The sequence below is a fragment of the Sabethes cyaneus genome, chromosome 3 (assembly GCF_943734655.1).
Source record: "Sabethes cyaneus chromosome 3, idSabCyanKW18_F2, whole genome shotgun sequence".
NCBI classification, from domain to species: Eukaryota; Metazoa; Arthropoda; class Insecta; order Diptera; family Culicidae; genus Sabethes; species Sabethes cyaneus.
Window position 1 is genome coordinate 223137527 of NC_071355.1, and position 17988 is coordinate 223155514.

General features: G+C 38.2%; 1 protein-coding gene across 2 annotated transcripts in view; it reads left to right on the forward strand.

Annotated features, from left to right (window-relative positions):
- LOC128741588 (aryl hydrocarbon receptor nuclear translocator homolog) overlaps positions 1–17988 on the forward strand; it is a 302538-nt gene that overhangs the window by 167634 nt on the left and 116916 nt on the right. For both annotated transcript variants that reach the window (XM_053837521.1, XM_053837522.1), the window contains exon 3: positions 541–621. In XM_053837521.1, coding sequence (XP_053693496.1) covers positions 541–621 — 81 coding nt within the window. The remainder of the gene's footprint in view (positions 1–540; positions 622–17988) is intronic.

A 17988-nucleotide genomic window follows, 5' to 3' on the forward strand; every position in this document is an offset into this window, starting at 1 on the left:
GACTATGTATTCTCACTTAGAAAAGTCCGTCTACTTCAATGAACTCACAGGCGGGAATGCGACTCCGATTCAGTGCCGTCTCACTCTCAAATGGTTGGGCGCTTTTGATTTTCCGCTCAGGTTTGCCACGTACTCGACCGGCGCGCGTTTTTGCTGCCCTTTTCGTGTCTTGCTTCCCGCCTGCTCCTCCCCTGCATTAGGATAAAAAATAACCGTCGGACTTGCTTCACTGCACACTCCTCCCAACCATCCCAACCTCTACTCTGGTCCCCTTATTCCCTTGTCCAGTCAGAATAAATATGCGAGTGGTTTGCGGAATATAGCAAGACTTAGCCGTGGCTTTCAGCTGTGACTTAACGAAACTTATTGAATTTGGGTCACACGAGGTCGGCTAATTTTAGTTTTAACGCAGGTAGTAGAATTTAGCCGACTTTGGTTTCACAGCAGCAGGTCATTCGCATCGCCATAACAATCAATTTACTCGCCCGGATTGTGCCTGTTGATTTTTTACCGATTCCTCTTTTTTTTTGTTACTTTCAGATCTGATGAGGAGAGTGCTAGTGGTAACAAATACAACAGAATGGAAGAGGACAACGTTCAAGACAAGGAACGCTTTGCTAGGTAAGTTAAATGGAACTTTTTTTGTAGGAAATGTTATTCAAAGCACACTCACCTTTGCATATCCTAAGACTTTTCGAGTGAAATATCGTTTTTGTTTCGGAAGTGAATTTGAGCAAAATTTCAGCTGTGTTTAAGATAAATTGAAACTTCCTTTTTCGATTTTCTTTTTTCTTTTGTATACAATAACAAGGTCACCAAATGAATTAGGGACCACCCAGAACAAATTCTGTTCTTTAAAGTGGGGAATATTTTTTCTCTTATGAAATAGTTCTATGACTTAGAAGTTGCGTTTCATTTATTTTTAAACCGTTTTCTATCAAAAAACAATCAAATTTTTTCCTAATTTAATCTTTTGATTCCGAGAATCTTTTGATATTACCGCCTCTGGGCTTATGTCATTGATTGTAAGCGAATCGCATTCAATTTAAATGTTGAACCTTAAAGCATTGGTCAATAGCTATGCTTTTGAACCTCCAAAGTTGAATACTATGTACAATGAGTATTCCATTCTATCTAAAATTTGTAACATTTGATGAAGATTGTTCTAAAATGCGGGTATTCAAGCGATTTCATAGAAAATTGGGACACATAAGATATGGTGACATTATAAAGAAAGATTTCAAACAATAACCTTATTTATCGGTTGCTGGGGTCGAGGGCCAAGGGGCAAGCACAAATAGCTGGCATCCCAACCTGTCTGGATTGTTGCCCGGCATTCTCTCAACATGTCCCGCCTATTGTATCCTTCTAGTTTTAGCCATTTTTTGGATTCTGGGTTCTCCGAAAAGCAATATATAAAAATATGAGCCAACGAAAGCGTGAGATGTCACGGAAAACTATAATAATTTGGAACAAACACTTCTATTACTTCCTTCAGACAATAGATAGCAACTACCTAATAGTTTCAAAACATGCATCATTTTACGCCTTAAAAGTCATCCGAACACAGTCTCTAAATTAGTTTTGAATTCAAATAAAAATGTTAAAGCAAAAGAACTGATTTTTGAAGGCCCACCCAGACACAATCTAGAAAACTTGTTCTATAGCGATACACAGACGAGATACAATTTTTGTTTCTTCAGCAAAGTTTCTGCAAAATAAATTTTCTACATCTTTGTGGTAGGAAATATTGCTCTATACTATACTACAAAAATTCAAATTAATGGACAAAGTAGTCAAATCCCCAAACAAAAAAAAAACAAAAAATTGCTCTATACCACAAAAATAAAAAGTGAAAAAATTTATAACAAGCTAAGTCACTAATTGTATTGAAAGATAGGTCTCTTTTTGTAAACAAAATCTTATGAATACATGAAATCTGTAGAGCAAATAGTTGTCGAGCTATTGATTTTTGTCTTGAATTTTTACGATTTCGGCCATAGTGACATTGGAAAACTAAGAAAAATTGCTACGAGAAACATACATCAAATTAGGTGTGCATTGGCATTAATGAACTAAATGAAACAATTAATTATCCGTAGGAAGGTTTACAATTCTTATGTAATGATAAATTTTGCTACTGGAAATTAATTGTTTATTCCGGGTAATTCCACTGTACATTAAAATTAATGAATGTTTCATATGGCTTTTTTCTCAGCTTTCCAATGGTTGTATTAGAATGAAAGTTGGTTCGGGGTGGGTCATGGCGAAAACTGAGATTTTATTATTAAATCCAATATGGCGACCAAATTCAAGATGACCACCAATTTTTTTTTATTCTCTTTAAAAGCCCTATCTTTCTTCTTCATAGGACCGTGCCAGTTGTTAGTTGCGTTGTTGCAAATTCAGGAAATGTCACATCATATAGATCTCACGGTTTGCAAAAAATTCAACTCTTTTGAAAATTTATGGTCTCTTGGCGAACGAGGGGTCCACTGTTTCGAAGTATTAAAAGTGCAATTCTTATTTTTTCACCCATTTTCAACCAATCAAGTGCAAAAGTTCCAATATTTGAAGACCTCGTGTCAGTATTGGCCCCGTTTCACCGAGAATTACTCAACGGTATTTTGTACCATGGTTTTTCTTTCTGTGCAGAGGCATTTCAAAGACAAATATTTTATCTTCAAACTACGCCGTATCCTGTCTGTTTGAACCGTGCATAACCATAGAATAACTCGTGCATAATGTAGCACACATAGTAGTTCAAGCATCCCCCTTTTTTGAGGGCTCTGTAGCCGGAAGGTTATCGAGTCTGCTTTGACAAGCGAATGGTAGTGGGTTCGAATCTTAGTAGAATCAGGCCAATCGATGTCAAGCAAAGTTTCTCAAGCATGGGTTTATTCTCAGGCCCCTCATCACCCTTCCTTTATGCTGAATTCTATATTATCCCGATAAGGCCTATTGCCAGTGCAAAAATGAGACCCTTATTGTGAAATGCACTGATTAGCTGTGCCAGGGATGGGTATAATTGGGGACAACGCTAGGCATGTGGAACGAGGTGGGTAAAGTAGAGAAAGCATTGAAGGAAGAGTAAAACCAAATTACACACAATCACGCATAAAATTCAATATGCATATCGCTCACTCAATAGCGATTAAAGCAAAGAAATGCAGTGCGGGTCATACAGCAAACACTCGTGCGATATCACAACAGATCAGCGATACTGGTCGCAGTGATGAGTCCATACAAGAAAAAACAATCTCCCTTTCTTGACTAAGCAGGGGCTCAAACTTCTATCAGACATCCTTTTTAACCGAAAACTACACATTTTGTGTTGTGTTTAGTTGCCAGGATAATTCTCATGTTTGCTTGAAATGTGTGTTCTTTTTGTAAAAGAGGCCCCCTTCCAGAGGGGGAAAGGGTCTCGAACCACCATAGAAACATTTCGTATACAGTAGACTCTCAGAAAAGTTAACTCTCTGAAAAGTTAATTGTTCAGAAAAGTTAAGCGTATATCAGCTCTCATGCAACGCTCTAAAAAGTTAATTTTTGCCTTAACTTTTCTGAGAGTTTGAATTTATTGGTTGTCCAAGCGTTTCTTCACACACGTGTGTTTACCTTCTATCTTTATTTCTCATTTTTCGGCTTATTGTCACCTTTCCACAGTTTCATACAGAGTCGCATCATAACTGGGATTAAATTAAACTCTTGTATCGGACAGTTGCAACAATAGTTCAATACGGGCATATAGTTACTTCAGGATTTTTGGAAATATACGGGAAAAGCGCAAACTCAGATTGAATTTTAAATGCAAAAGAAGGAACAGCAAGGAACTAAAAATTAGCGCGAACGCTTATTTTTAATCAAAACGTAGACTACGAAAAAATAAAAGTAAACTAGTGTAACCCACTGTTTTAAACTTAGTGAAAGGTATTATTTTATAAAAAACTATGAAACTATAATTTCATAAAGATATTGCTACATATTTCTTTCCATTACAACTTCCAGGTACATAAAAATATGTATCCTATATCCCCGAATGCATTTTTAGCTTTTGTATTCATCATTTTCAATGACTTTTAGGACTACTCAGAAAAGTTAATAGTTCGGAAAAGTTAATCGACCGATTCCCCAATCGATTAACTTTTCCGAGAGTCTACTGTATTCAAAAGCCTTCACATGCTAAATTTGGTTCTATTTGCTTGATTAGTTCTCGAGTTATGCAGAAATTTCTGTGTCATTTGTAGGAGAGTCCCTCCTCCCAGACAGGTAAGGGGTCTCGAACCCCCATAGAAAAAATCTTGCCTCCATAAAAAAAAACCCACATCCCGAACTTAATTCCATTTACTTGATTAGTTCTCGAGTTATGAGGAAAGTTGTGTCATTTGTATGGAAGAGCCCCTGTCCAGTGAGGGGAGGGGTCTCGAACCATCTAAGAATGTTGCTTGATCCCAAAAACCCCCTACATACAAATTTTCACGCCATTCGGTTCGGTATTTTCCGAGTCTATGAGGGTTAGACAGACAGAAATTTATATACCTATAGATTTTTTGTGGAATTTTACTAGAAAACCTACATCAGCAAAAATATTACAAAATGATACACTCCGTCACATAAGTTTTCTAACAAGACTTCAGTTTTGAAAAAAAAAACTCATGGAATAACGCTGCAAGCGAGACCACATGTTACGTTCAGGACTTCAAATGGATTTTGGTTCAAATATGGGAAACAATTCCTGACCTTTTGGGACGGGGAGACTCCATCACTTTTTTCTGAAAATAAAATAAATTAAACCGTCAATGCACAAAAAATTATCATCACAGACCTGAGAAGCAAAATTGTGCTCACATTTGTTGACTAATATTTCGAAAACACACATTGATGAAAGCTGCAACTTGTAGGCGAAATGCGTATCTGTCGAAATGGCACGCTACCTAACATCTACAAAGAGCAACTGTTTAAATTGTTGAATCTAAGGAGATTGATCGGGATTGATTTGCGAATTCACGTACAACATCCCACAAACTCTTATTCTCGAAATATTGTTTTAATTTTTTTTGTAAAACATTCCAAGAATAAATTATAAATACCCATATAGGGTTACGGACCCTGTTCGTCATACGTAAACACGATCCATACTTTATTGCGAGCTTTCATAAGAAAGAATCCGCAAGTACTCAAGTTTTTTTTAGCCCGAAAAAAAATTTCGGAACTTACATTTCTCAGTGGAACAATTTTTCATGCTCCAGCGGGAGTTCGTTATACGAAAATTCACTTCGTCATAATTTCTTTCGTTTATTATGGCCAGACAAATTGTGCATTACAAAAATCTATGCATGAATTCTTTGAGTCGTCTGCAAGAGCTACCCAACTACTATAAAAAAAGTGGAAATAGTTTGAATCACAGCTCAAAATTTCAATTAGTTACTCCGAGCGATCAGCAGATTCTCTTCGTCTTACTCAAAACTGGTAGAAAAACCAAGAGGACTTCTATTTTTTTAACAAATAGTGAAAAATAGTAATTTTCTTACATATTTTTTTCCTCGATAGTGAATAGCGATAGAAATTCCATTGATATCAATACCAGGTTAGTTTGAATGTAATTCGCATCAAAATTCGTTATAATGCTGGTTTCTTGTCTATATGTCTGGAAAGTAGACGAAGACCCGCCGTAGACGAACCCATCCAGCATCCTATTTGAGAAAAAAAAATCAATCTTAAAATTTCCTCAAGGTTATGTTTGTAAACTCTGCTTGAAGCGATAGCAAACTTATTTATGGGTTTAGTGCTAATTCTAACCATAATAAGGAAAGTCACTTCAATTTTCATCATACCTTGGATGGATTTTAACGAATAATCCAAAAGCTTGTACTGATTTGACTCAATCAAACACACTTACCATACGATTCGTGCACTTTAATTTCAATAAAAAGCGATTATTGTAAGTATTTTATTGAAATTACGCCACATGTTTCATTTTTTAAATTCGTCGTTCTTAATTCCATCGAAATTTTCCTTCATCCGAACCAACAATTAAAACAAAGTTTAAAAAATGAGCACGCATGTATTTGTGTAGAATGGTACGACAAATATCATTCTACGAAAATTTCTACTGGTCATGCAAGGTTTTTTCTGTCAGAATAACGTGCTGCGTGAGTTACTTTCATTTTATGAACGGTCGGAATTGAAACACTTTTTCTTCGTCGTACGAAAAAAGGTAGAAAATCTGGCTACTGGAAATTTTTTAATCAAAAAAGGCATCCAAATATGTCTCAAGCTAAAATATTAGGAGATAACTAATTTTACTTTGTGTTTATAAAACGAGGATATTTGTTATAATTGGCATTGGATAGAACGGGAATAGACAATTTCGACGAAGCAACTTAAGGCCCTTATATCGATATATTATCAATTAGGTGTGTATTGAAAAAGTGAATTCATATCAAGCGTAGCTCCAGTCAAAACATTACCTAGCTACCGGAGATCGTTCCATGCTAGCCAATTTAAGCTCAGCCCACTGCGGTAAAAGGCGCATTGTAACTTCAATAATCAATTTTTCGACCGTGGCCGACCGAAGATTTACTGCTGCACTTTTATTTCTGCCAACCATTAGCCGCAATATGTGATAATTACCGATTCCGGAACCGTGCTACCGGAGCGTGAAGCTACCGTTTACTTTACTTGCCGGATCATTAAGACTTCCTGTACCGTTATTCGTGTAGCAATTCTTGATGCCCGGCCGAAAGGCTGACTTAGTTTCGACAAGTTTCGCCAACAAATTATGCTGTCTCTCCCTTTGCCAATGTGTATCTATCTGCCGGCTCGGCTAGCCTTCCCCCGCCGTGCCGTGCCGCACCGTTGTCAGCTACGCTGCTCACATTGCGTCCGGGGATCCATCCAGGTGATCAGAACGCAACTAAACATTAAAGTAAATTATCCCGTCTATCTTACTCTTTCTCCTGACTGAGAACAAGGGCTGGCTGCTACAACGACGCATTAGTTGCTGCTGCTGCTGCCGCTGACGGCCGTCGAACCGAAAAGAGTTAATATGTGTCGAACGAACCGGGTCCACCGACCGGGAGAAAATAAAATAAAAACACAAAACAAGTGGAGAAATTGAGCCTTACCTACCAATTAGTATTTAACCTGAAACGGTTCGGAAACAACAATTGTTGCAACCTGAAGCGGATCACTTGGCTGGCTGGCACCTCGGCTCGAGCATCCTCGAGCAGGTTAGTTCACTTCGTAAAACTCCCTCCTCCCTAGCTGTGTTTGTTTGAATAAGTTCAGCAAATATTGGGATATTCAAAATGTGCTTCGCCTGTGGTCGAATAACTCGGCCATATAATGTGAAGGAAGATTTTCGATTTTGAATTACCATAACCTTGAAATACTAGGGCAAATTTTTAGCAGCCAATCTCGATGTATGGAAAGGTCCTTGACCTGACTGATGTTTCACATCAGTTGAGGACAATAATGCACCTCATTTGAAAAAAAATTAATTACTGCTTCGCAGATAGGACACAAAGTGCCCTGCCTAGAATAAGGATTTTGATTGAAGGTTCCCCTTAGTTTCGGTAGCCTCTCTCCTCCGTATTCTTTTCATTGCTTAATCCAATTTTAAAGCCAAAAAGCTTGGCAGCAGTCGGGGATAATCGCCTGCCAGGATTAGGCTCGGCTGGCTGGCTGGCTGACTGGAGAGTGTCCTGAAGCGGGGATGGCAATGCTAAACACGAACCTGACAGTGAGCTGTCCGAAGAGAGGGATTTTGCTGCCAAAATCCATTGACGCCGTAGACAGCTCCGGGTGAATTGACGCGATATTGATGAGGATTAAATATACTGCAGTATGGTTATTTCCCCTTTGCAGCGCTGGGCTGTCAAATAAACCAAAATAAAAAAGCATGATCCCACGGCGGCGGGCGATATATAAACAATTTTTCGCAGTAAAAACACGAGGTATTCTTTAATTACAACCATTTCCGAGCAATTATAGGGCATGTGTTTTGTATCTCCCGGAATCTCTGGGTGTGCACTCACACACACTGCAAAACGGGAATGCTCTGCCGGGTGGAACGATCCCGGTACGGATCTTCAACCTGGTCGTTGCTCGAATTTTTTTTTTGAAAATTGCTCATGTTTGGTAGTTGATGGCCCTTGCACAATCGACAGAAAAAGCACACAGCCCAAAATGTGTGCGAAAAAATCAAAGCATAATGATGTTGGAGTACTTTTGTGCGTTTTGCACTGATGAAGACACTTTGCGCCAAAGTTGGCGAGGTTTGGGCGTTCGGTTCCGTGCAGGGATGCGAGCAGCGGAACAGGAGGACGGCTGTGCGGAAAACCTCATCATCATTATCGCTGTATTTCGTTCGTTTTTTGACTGAATTCCCGCAGGCCAGCCGAAGAAGCCTCGATAACCTACGTCGGTCTCGGCCCGTGTTGTCTGCGGGGAAACCGCCAAGGGATGATACTTCTGGTTTGTTTCTTTTATTTTTCTTGTCCAAGAGCTCAACGGATTAAACGGAACAAGTTTATATTGAAATTCTAGAGAAATAAATAATTTTTCGGCTAATGGCGTAAAATATAGGAACAAATGTTCAATTTAGCCAGTGCCGCTTTTGTTGACGGGAAAATTTCCACCGCACTAATAGCTGAATCGGGTCACTGTTTACCTTTTTCTTTTTTTTGCGTGTGAGGAATTGCAGTGAAAGAAGAAATGTTCAACATTAATCACAACGAATTAAATGATGCTTTACAACAATGCTGTCGGTTTGCGGCCGCCGCCGCTGCTGCTGGTGGAATTTCGCTCAACAAAAAAGCGGGAAAATGTTTTTGCGCCCCTCCCGGACCCGACACTCCCCGTTGGCTCCATTCCATTGAATATTTTGGCAGCACTGTCCTCCTGCATTCGCATCAAGATAAAAACAAGCATGGAAAAGCACAGGCGAACAACACTCTTGGTTTGTGTGTCCTGATGGTTGCTTGTGCCAAGGCATTCGGTGATTATTTTCAAGACAATAATGTTAACATTGTTGTAATTATACTTCAAACACATTTCACCTGATTTATTGTTGCATTGGAATTTACGGACAATCTGTGCGGTGGATATGATATTGACGTTTATTTAACCGTTTCGTTTGACATCGTTCACAGCTGTGAATGTTAGTGCCTAGCTCAGTCTTCTAACTTATAGCTAAAAACGAAAAGAAACAAACACTCTGGTGTCATCGCAAAAAAAAAAAACTTCAGATTTCACCGGAAATCATCTCGCGTGATCCGTTGTTAGCAAATTAGATTTCAACCAGGCGCCGACCGAACACCTAAATAGGACAGTTCATTCACACCGGCTTCCTCCCTGACAGAAGAGGTCACATCAGAAACCATCTTTCCGTCATTTCACAAGCTGCTGCTGCTGCTGCTGCTACATGTGATCGGGTAAAATGATCAGAAAAATATAATTACTCCTAATCTCATCACCAACCGTGCCGCGTCGTGCCACCACCAAACGGCCGCGCTGCCTGATAGGTAATTATTTTCCAAACTGAACGTCGGAGCATCCGCCGCCTTGGGAGACGACGACGAGGGCTGATAAAAATCCTACAGCGAATTATCTTCGCCAGAAGGAAACAAAAAGCCGATGAACCACATCCTCCACCTTCCGAAACGAAACGACGGAGATCAACAAATGAGCAACATAAATTTGTCTAAATATAGGTGGCTTCAAAAATCTGTCAATAATTTTCGGTTCAGCTCGATTATTATCCTATTATATTCTTTTTTCCTTTGTTTCTGTTTATTTGTGCTGCATCTTGCTGCGGCTTTTCGGAGACGTCCTGGTCCACACCGTAAACTGGCAGCGATTGAAGCCGAGAATACTTAGAATCTTGGCGGGAAAACTCGCGATTGCAGAGCTAAGGCTTGAAACCATTCGCCCGACTGGAAGAGTATACGAACGTTTCAAATGTCAAAACCATCCAAAATTCGATCAAGTCTGATTGATTGATTTGTTTCCAGCGCTGGTGGCTGGTGGGGTATATGGGAAACCAGTGAGCAGCAGGCGGAGTATTGCGGAACAACGAAAAGGGATAATTGACGGAAAAGAAATTATAATAAACTTTGGTCCAAACTGTTACCGCGGAATGGTGCTTCTTTGGTTGATGAGGTAGAGAAGAAACAAACAGCTTGATTTCATGCTAATTATTTATGGACTTTTTTTTGTCTCCAATATGTGCATACAATCAATTCGATGTTATTACTCAAATATGGGTTCCTCCTTCCAGATTGGTCCGGGACCAATGTACTGCTGCGCAGTTCCGAGTGGCGGGGCCCGAAGGCGACATTTGTCTGATTGAGGGGTCAATAATTTTTCAATCAAAGGGCGTCTCGTATTAATTTGCTTGCCAGTTTAATTCGATCAGTACCCGGCGCATATAATTGGAGGATCGGTAATTATTGGTAGTGCTTTTGGGCCGTACCTGGTGCTTATGAGCGAGAAGACGCCTGTAGTTAGCAAGGTAGTAAAATGGACAACAATCGGTTTCGGTAATTGTGCTGATTGCTACAAGCGGCAGTCACGCCGAAATTGAGCGCTCCTCGCTAAGTGTTATAACGTCGAATTAAGCAAAAATTGGGGCTATTTATTGTTATATTGCTTGATGTAAAATCGATTGGCGGAAAGATAATTTATGTGAATATGCTAATTTTTCATAAACGTTGCAATGTTTGTGTTGGATTCTACATCAAAAATTAAACTCCGAAGTAAAACACGTCGATTACACTCAAACCAGAGGCCTACATATTCAATAACAAATTGCCAAAAGGTAACGATGATAATTCGTTCAAAGAACCTGATATTTAAACAATTAAAAACAACTAAATAGCACTTTCATTTGCGCATAAAATTCCATCCTCCAGATTCCTCGTCATATTGATGAACAACTGTTTAAATTGCGTTCCCCAGCAGCCATTAAATTCAAATAAATCTCGCTTTATAAAATTGGTGTAATTACTGGTTGTTTTGCCTCACCAAGAAGTCCTTTCGCGGCTCTCTGCCTTTCTTCGAAGTAATTTCCCAACAGATATAGGGAATCTTTTCCCCATCCTCTCCCTTTCCGACGTACAGGACAGTTTAAAAGCGACTTCTTGTTGTTGCAGTCCGAGCCGGCCCGGCAACCGTCATCAATCCATCACAAATCGTTTTGCAGAATCAGTCCGGCTAACATGTCAGCTACCACCAGGTACTACTTGACAGCAACCTGACGTACCACCGACCGTTCCTTATGGTTTGCATTCTGACGTTTAGTGGCAACAAAAAAAAAACGGAGGAGCAAAATTACACCGCGTCAGGACGTTGCTCCAGCTGTAGGTACTCGAAGCTGCTGTCGCAGCAGCAATCACCGACAATTTCATCTCCGGCTACGACTACTTCGAAAAAGTCCAGTTAACAACAAAGAAGACTATGTTTTACAGCTCCCTGCGCAATAATGCGTTTCCCCTTCTTTCTGCTTGGGTTGAGTGTTCACTGTTGAGTCGGAAGATCGGATGGCGGGCCTTCGGCGAGAACATTGTTTACACTACCTACTTGTTGTTCTTTTCGTTTTGTAACAATTCGCAACCGATGATGACGACGACGACGACGATGACGATGGTACCGAATCCTCGCGGGAGTTGCGGTATTATGCGATCGAGTGAATTGGTGTGAAACATGCACGGGATTTTGATTTTTTTTCCGGTGTTAAAATATTTACCAAAAATTTAAAACTGTACTAATTGAATAATATTAGTCATTGGTAAACTACAACGTGCACTTCTTATCTAAGGCACATTTGGTCCCTTCCCACCCCACATGATTTTCCATCGGCTGGGGTGGGTGAAGGAAAGCCGGTTCTCTGTAAATGACATTTAATTTAAAATCAATCAATAGCAAGTAATTCGAAGAGAAACCGCAAGTACGAGAGCAATTGCATCGGATTTTATACACACACAAAAAAAAGGAACAACGATGAAGTGAGTGAAGTGAGTAAAACAAAAAACAAGTGTTTGCTCTCGTATGTTATAAACACAAACCCGCTGGTTGTTTCTGGATGTTTTATTTGCTTGGTTTTGTTGCGTTCAACATTGCCTACATGAATCCCTCACAGCATGATGGTTGCAAGAGCATGGAATTGATGAGATTGATGTTGCCAATGATGACTCGTTTCCTTTTAGTGAATGATGAGGTTCTAAGCAAACGTTACCCAAGCGCCATGCTGTCAAGCTTTCAATCAGCAATGTTGGGCTTTTATGCTCGACATAACAGCTGATTTATGTTGTGAATCTGTGGAAAACTGCAGTCAGTCAGAATTGTGTAAGTTTTTGCTGAGTAGTTTGTGTATAGAGCAATTCCGTAAGATAAAGACTAATTTATAAATTTAAAACTGTACCGATTTTTTTTCAAAATTGTGTACTTTTTCTTTTTCGAAAAATTGTAGATTCGTGATTTTTATTTGGCGCCTAAGGTTCTAATCTTCTGTCTACTTGTGTCCGCAAATAATTCGACCCTCCCGTGTTGGTGGAATTTGAAATACGTCGCACGCCTAATAAGAGAGTTGAAGAGTTTCCTTTTTATCCAGTTCGCTGTAGTTCAAAAGTTCACCAATAACTGCGATCCACAGGGCCTAGGAGGAGAAGTTGGGTTCGAATCCGGTTATGATTGGCTGTCATTATAGCTTGATTCGATCTGCGAATCTCCCAGTTTGGTAAAGAAGAACGTTATACAAACTTAGTAAGCGTTGCTGCAATGATTCTCCCTTACCTAATTTTCTGCTGTCTCTTCGTTTCACATCTTGTCTCACCCTGGAGACACTATCAACACCTTTGTTTCATTACTCTCTTCTACCGTTTCTTCCTCCGATTGTAAAAAACTACCGTTTTTAAAAATTGTTATAACATATTAATAAAATGTCTGACCTCATTACAAAGTTCCAGACATAATTGCGAGTTCTAAAACAAAATTACTGAAGAGACAATGCCTTCAAAAAGAAATATAACAAATGAAAGACCATAAATTCCTGTATGAACGGATTCAGTGGACAAAATAAAATGTAAAATTACTACTAAGACGCTCCAAAAACTTCAGTCAAAATAAAATGGACAAATGTAGGTTAAACTGTTCAAATGAATATGTATAGTTAATGTAAACTAATTAATATAATAGCTGTTCAAATAAAATATCTCATTAAACACGATTTTTTAAAGAAGCGAATATTTAAAAATGCGAAAACGAAACGTTTTAAAGATTTATTTGAGGTTACTCATTATTTTTAGAACAATGAACGTAACGTAAAATATTGATAATAATTTTTTATTTAAGATGAAATGGATGCGAAATATATGCAACTGCATTACTCTAATATGTCGGTGGGGACCGGCGACACCTATACAAGTTTACCTATACAAGATATAAGCTTCTAGATTCTACAATGATTTCGTGTCTCCACTAGCCACTTTCTTGCCAATAAGCCCGTAAAGTTAAAAAAAAACTTTGAATTTGCGATAACTTTACTAACAAAAGTTAAGTATGGTAAACTAATTTTTAAGGAACTTCCACAAAAATGCTCTATAACTCTAAGCGTGCTGGAGATATAAATTTCATTTCTTCAGCAATGTTGCTTGTGTTTACATTTTTTACAACTTGGCAGACGAAACCATGACGTTAGCTTGTTGATTTTAATCATAGTAAGCCATAACTAACTTTTGATACTTTCAAATTAAGGGGGGCACACATACCAACTAATGTTCCAAAGACAGTATATTACTAAATTGAAAACAAAAGTCACTAGGAAAAATGTCCCAGTTTTTGAAATTTAGAACTACAGACTTTTTAGGCTAATATAATATCATACTAACGCTAGCTATTCTTGAAAGTACAGTGGAAAATGACGAGTACATGAATCTATCGTTTTTCTTAACGACGCTACGGCCAGACCAATTGCGCAGTATAAATTGCAGAAAAATTCCTAAGAAATTAAGTGGAACCAGAAATGATACCTAATTCCATTCAACTCCTTGAAATCAAGGCAAGGGAAGAAAGCGTGGACCTCCCGTACCAAACGCTTCCCATATAGTTGCATGAAAAAGCATGGTAAAATCCCAGTAACAATTTGAGTTCTATTGCTCTACCAACCACAATATGGCATGGCCAATTTTTGCCATCAAAATCATTATCAATGCAAAATAAAACCTATATTGTTACTTCAAAAGTCATAGCATGAAAAGATTCATTCTTATCATAGCGTGAAGCGTCGTCTGTATTTGGCAGGGCAGTGTTGCGCTTAGTGCAACCGTTTTACTTATTTAACTATTTAACTGTACCACCTCAACCAAGCTAAATTTCAAAAAAATATGTATGGGACACTTATAGAGCTAATAATTATCAACAAAATTATTGAATTAAGTATTGTTAATTTTTTTGTATTTACGGTGCACTCCCGGTTTACACTGAGTGCTACGCAAAGAGTGCTCTTTGTGCACCATTCGGTATAAATTGGGAGTGGGGGAACTTTATAGATAATAATTAGCTCAGTAAATACGCCATACATACCATTAAAGAATTTTGCATGGCTAAGGAGAGACAACTAAATAACCAAAATCGGTGTACTAAGAGCAGGACAGCCCTATAGGAAGCTGAGAAATAATGGGGAAACTAATTCCAAAGAAAACTTTAAAAAATTAAAAAAGCTCTCCAAAAAGAATTTCAAGTAAATTCTTAGAAAGTTTCACGTAAATCTTCTATAATATTCAAATAACTGCATTAAGTCAACATTACGATGCTGGCCTAACAAGCCTGTCGTCGTATGTTCAAATTTTGGATGGGTGGGCCTGCTGGAGTCAGTAGGATCGTTGCACTATCCCCGTAATTGTCCTGTACTCTAATGACCGGCTGTGATAAAAGTCGATAAAGAAGGGTCAAGTCTTAATGACGTTTATAATCCAAGACTTTTGTTCCAAAAGCGAACTGTTTTTTTCTCATTTTTATAGTAGTTTTATTAGAGCATTACAGAGTCTATCAGGTTTTATAATGATTTTCTTAAATTTGAGTTCTGAATTATGATTGAATATCACTAAGAACACTTGAATAAACATCCATGAAACTGCATTATCAATAAGTGAATTCACCTTACAGGCCGTTTTAGAAGAATACTTGATTTCGTTTTAGAAACGAGATTGATTCCGTTTTCTGAAGATGGATTTATCTTAGCAATGCTGCCAGAAAACTCCCTTAAAACCGTATATACTTGAAAAAGAAATCATACTCTTAAGAAAGAACATTCTAACGGGTGGCAACTAAAATTTTGGAATTTTTTCGCGGCCCCTATACTCAACAACATAGGAGCTCAGAGAGAAATGAGAGTATGTATATACTAGCTCTCTCTCTCTCTCTCTCTCTCTCTCTCTCTCTCTCTCTCTCTCTCTCTCTCTCTCTCTCTCTCTCTCTCTCTCTCTCTCTCTCTCTCTCTCTCTCTCTCTCTCTCTCTCTCTCTCTCTATCTATCTATCTATCTATCTATCTATCTATCTCTCTCTTTCTTTCTCTCTCTCTCCGTGTCTCTATCCTTTTTTGTCAATATTTTTTGTTTTGTATATGCTTGACCAGTTTTGCTTAAAATGGCGTCGAAACAAGAAGCTTGTCGGGAGCGCGTTGTACACTTCTACGACCTGCCACAGAAATCTCGACAAAAAGTATACAGTACTACTTTTAAAAAGCAAATATGTTGCGATTTCGACTGTTTACCATATCCTAAAATGCCCAACAACTATTCGCAAGCAAGGTTGTGGAAGCCCAAGTAACAATTTGGGTTTTATTACACTCTTATGCTGGCATTTAAGACCAAAATTGGTCATTAAAACTGCCATAAGAGTATAATAAAACTAACATAGTTGCTTGGGAGCAGTGTTGCCACATGTACAGATTTATCTGTAAAAGTACAGATTTTTCCGATTTTTTTGGTACAGATTCTGTACGGTACAGATTACAGATTTTTGTCATAAAGTACAGATGGGTACAGATTTTTTTGGGTGTCAAAAACTATTTTTTTTTATTTCAGTTTTGTTACTGGAAATCAATAGAGGAGCACCTCTTGACATGAACGCAAACAAAACAAAACGTGTCTGTCCTTAAGGTTAGCAAGAATATGTACGAATATCATCATAGAAATCAGAAATTTGCGATTTTTATATTTTTTAAAGTAAATAAACCAGGTTTTCCTATGTAACAAACAAACTTTGTGGTACAGATTTTGGTACAGATTTTTGAAAGCAAAAGTACAGATGAAAAAGGTTTTTTTACCTTCCAGTACAGATGAACATGTGGCAACACTGCTTGGGAGATCAGCCAAAATTATGGACGCAGAAGGACATCGTTCTCTTTCTCGTGCCTTCAACAACGAGCCCTCTGGTTTGGCTATCAGTTAAGATGCACCAGACGAATGTTTGAAGAAAACTTTGATCCCGTTTCTACAAAAACATCATGCAGATGGATAATACGTGTTTTGGCAGAAAAAAACCCCAAACGCTCCTGAATACCCATTCGATCCCATTTGTACCCAAAAACCACGACCCGAAAAATCTGTCTCAGTGCGCCCAATCGAAGATTTCTCCGGAACTTGACACGACAGACGTACACCGCCCCTCTTCCGACATCAAACGCAAGCTTCGCTGAACAGCCAATTACGGACCGTTTTCAAATGTACACTAATTTTTTTTTTCAACAATGGATAATGTATCTTTTTTCGGTAAATCAGATCTTCTTTATGTATCTTTGCGTTATTTTGACAGCTTAAGAAAAAAAATTATTGAAAAATTGAAGAGGAAAACGATTTACGATGTTCGTAGACCTACCTCCTATTTTATCTTGATCGTTTGTGAGGTTTAGTATATAATTAAGTTTTTGTAACGGTAGTTTTTTACAATCGACGGAGGAGAGGGTAAAAGAGAGTAATGAAATAAAGATGTTGATAGTATCCAAACAGAACGGGACGAGGCGTGAATAGGAAAGAGCGGAAAATTAGGCAAGGGATGGTCATTGAAATAACGTTTAAGAAGTTGTGTACCGTTTCTCTTTACTCAAGCTGAGTGATCAGCGGATCGATATTTTCATGTTTTCATGACTTGAGGGCCGAAAATCCGACATATTTTATATTTATTGTGGAAAGTTTATATTGTTTTGTTGAAAGCATATTGAAAATTCAGAGTCGCTTGTTTTAAAGTGTATTTTAAACGTTTTAGAAAAAATAGTTGAGATAATGCAATGGAGGCACATGGTGTTTTTCTTAACTGCAAGTAGAAAAACAGGAACCAGAAAAATCCGTATTAGTCGGCCAACATTTCTTGCCAAGAAATAAGTCTCTATGACTCTATGAGTAAATCAGTGATACGTGGCAATAAAACTCAAATTCTGAAACAATACTTAATTAAATAAATTGAATTCACCTAATATCCCCCTGACTTTAAGAATCGTAGCGTGGTAATCTGCTGCACTTAGCGACGACTCGATTTAGTGTCCGCTTTATTTCTTACCTTAGTTTTCTTTCCAAGTTTATCGTTCGAAAAATGATCTAAAGCAATGTAGTTATATATGTTTGTTTTGTTAATCAAACTTACAATTTGGTCAAACACCTATTTGTATCTGGTACCTGGTTAATATTAATTCACTGCGTGACTATCAATTAACCATGTAATGTATCTTTAAACGGCGGTGTTCCACAAGGAAGCTATCTCGGCTCACCATTGTTTTTTTTCAGCGACGTGCGAGCGGGTTTTTAATATGATACATACTGAACACATTGAAGGACTGCCAACAACTTCAGTAACATATCAGCCAAATTGAGCAAAGGTGGCCTTGTTTATTTATATGTGCGAGAATGTAACGTTAATATTTCGTAAAGCTTTCCTTTCAAGCTTTAATAGTTGTGCCCATGACAATAATTAATGACAATTTTATTGAAGAC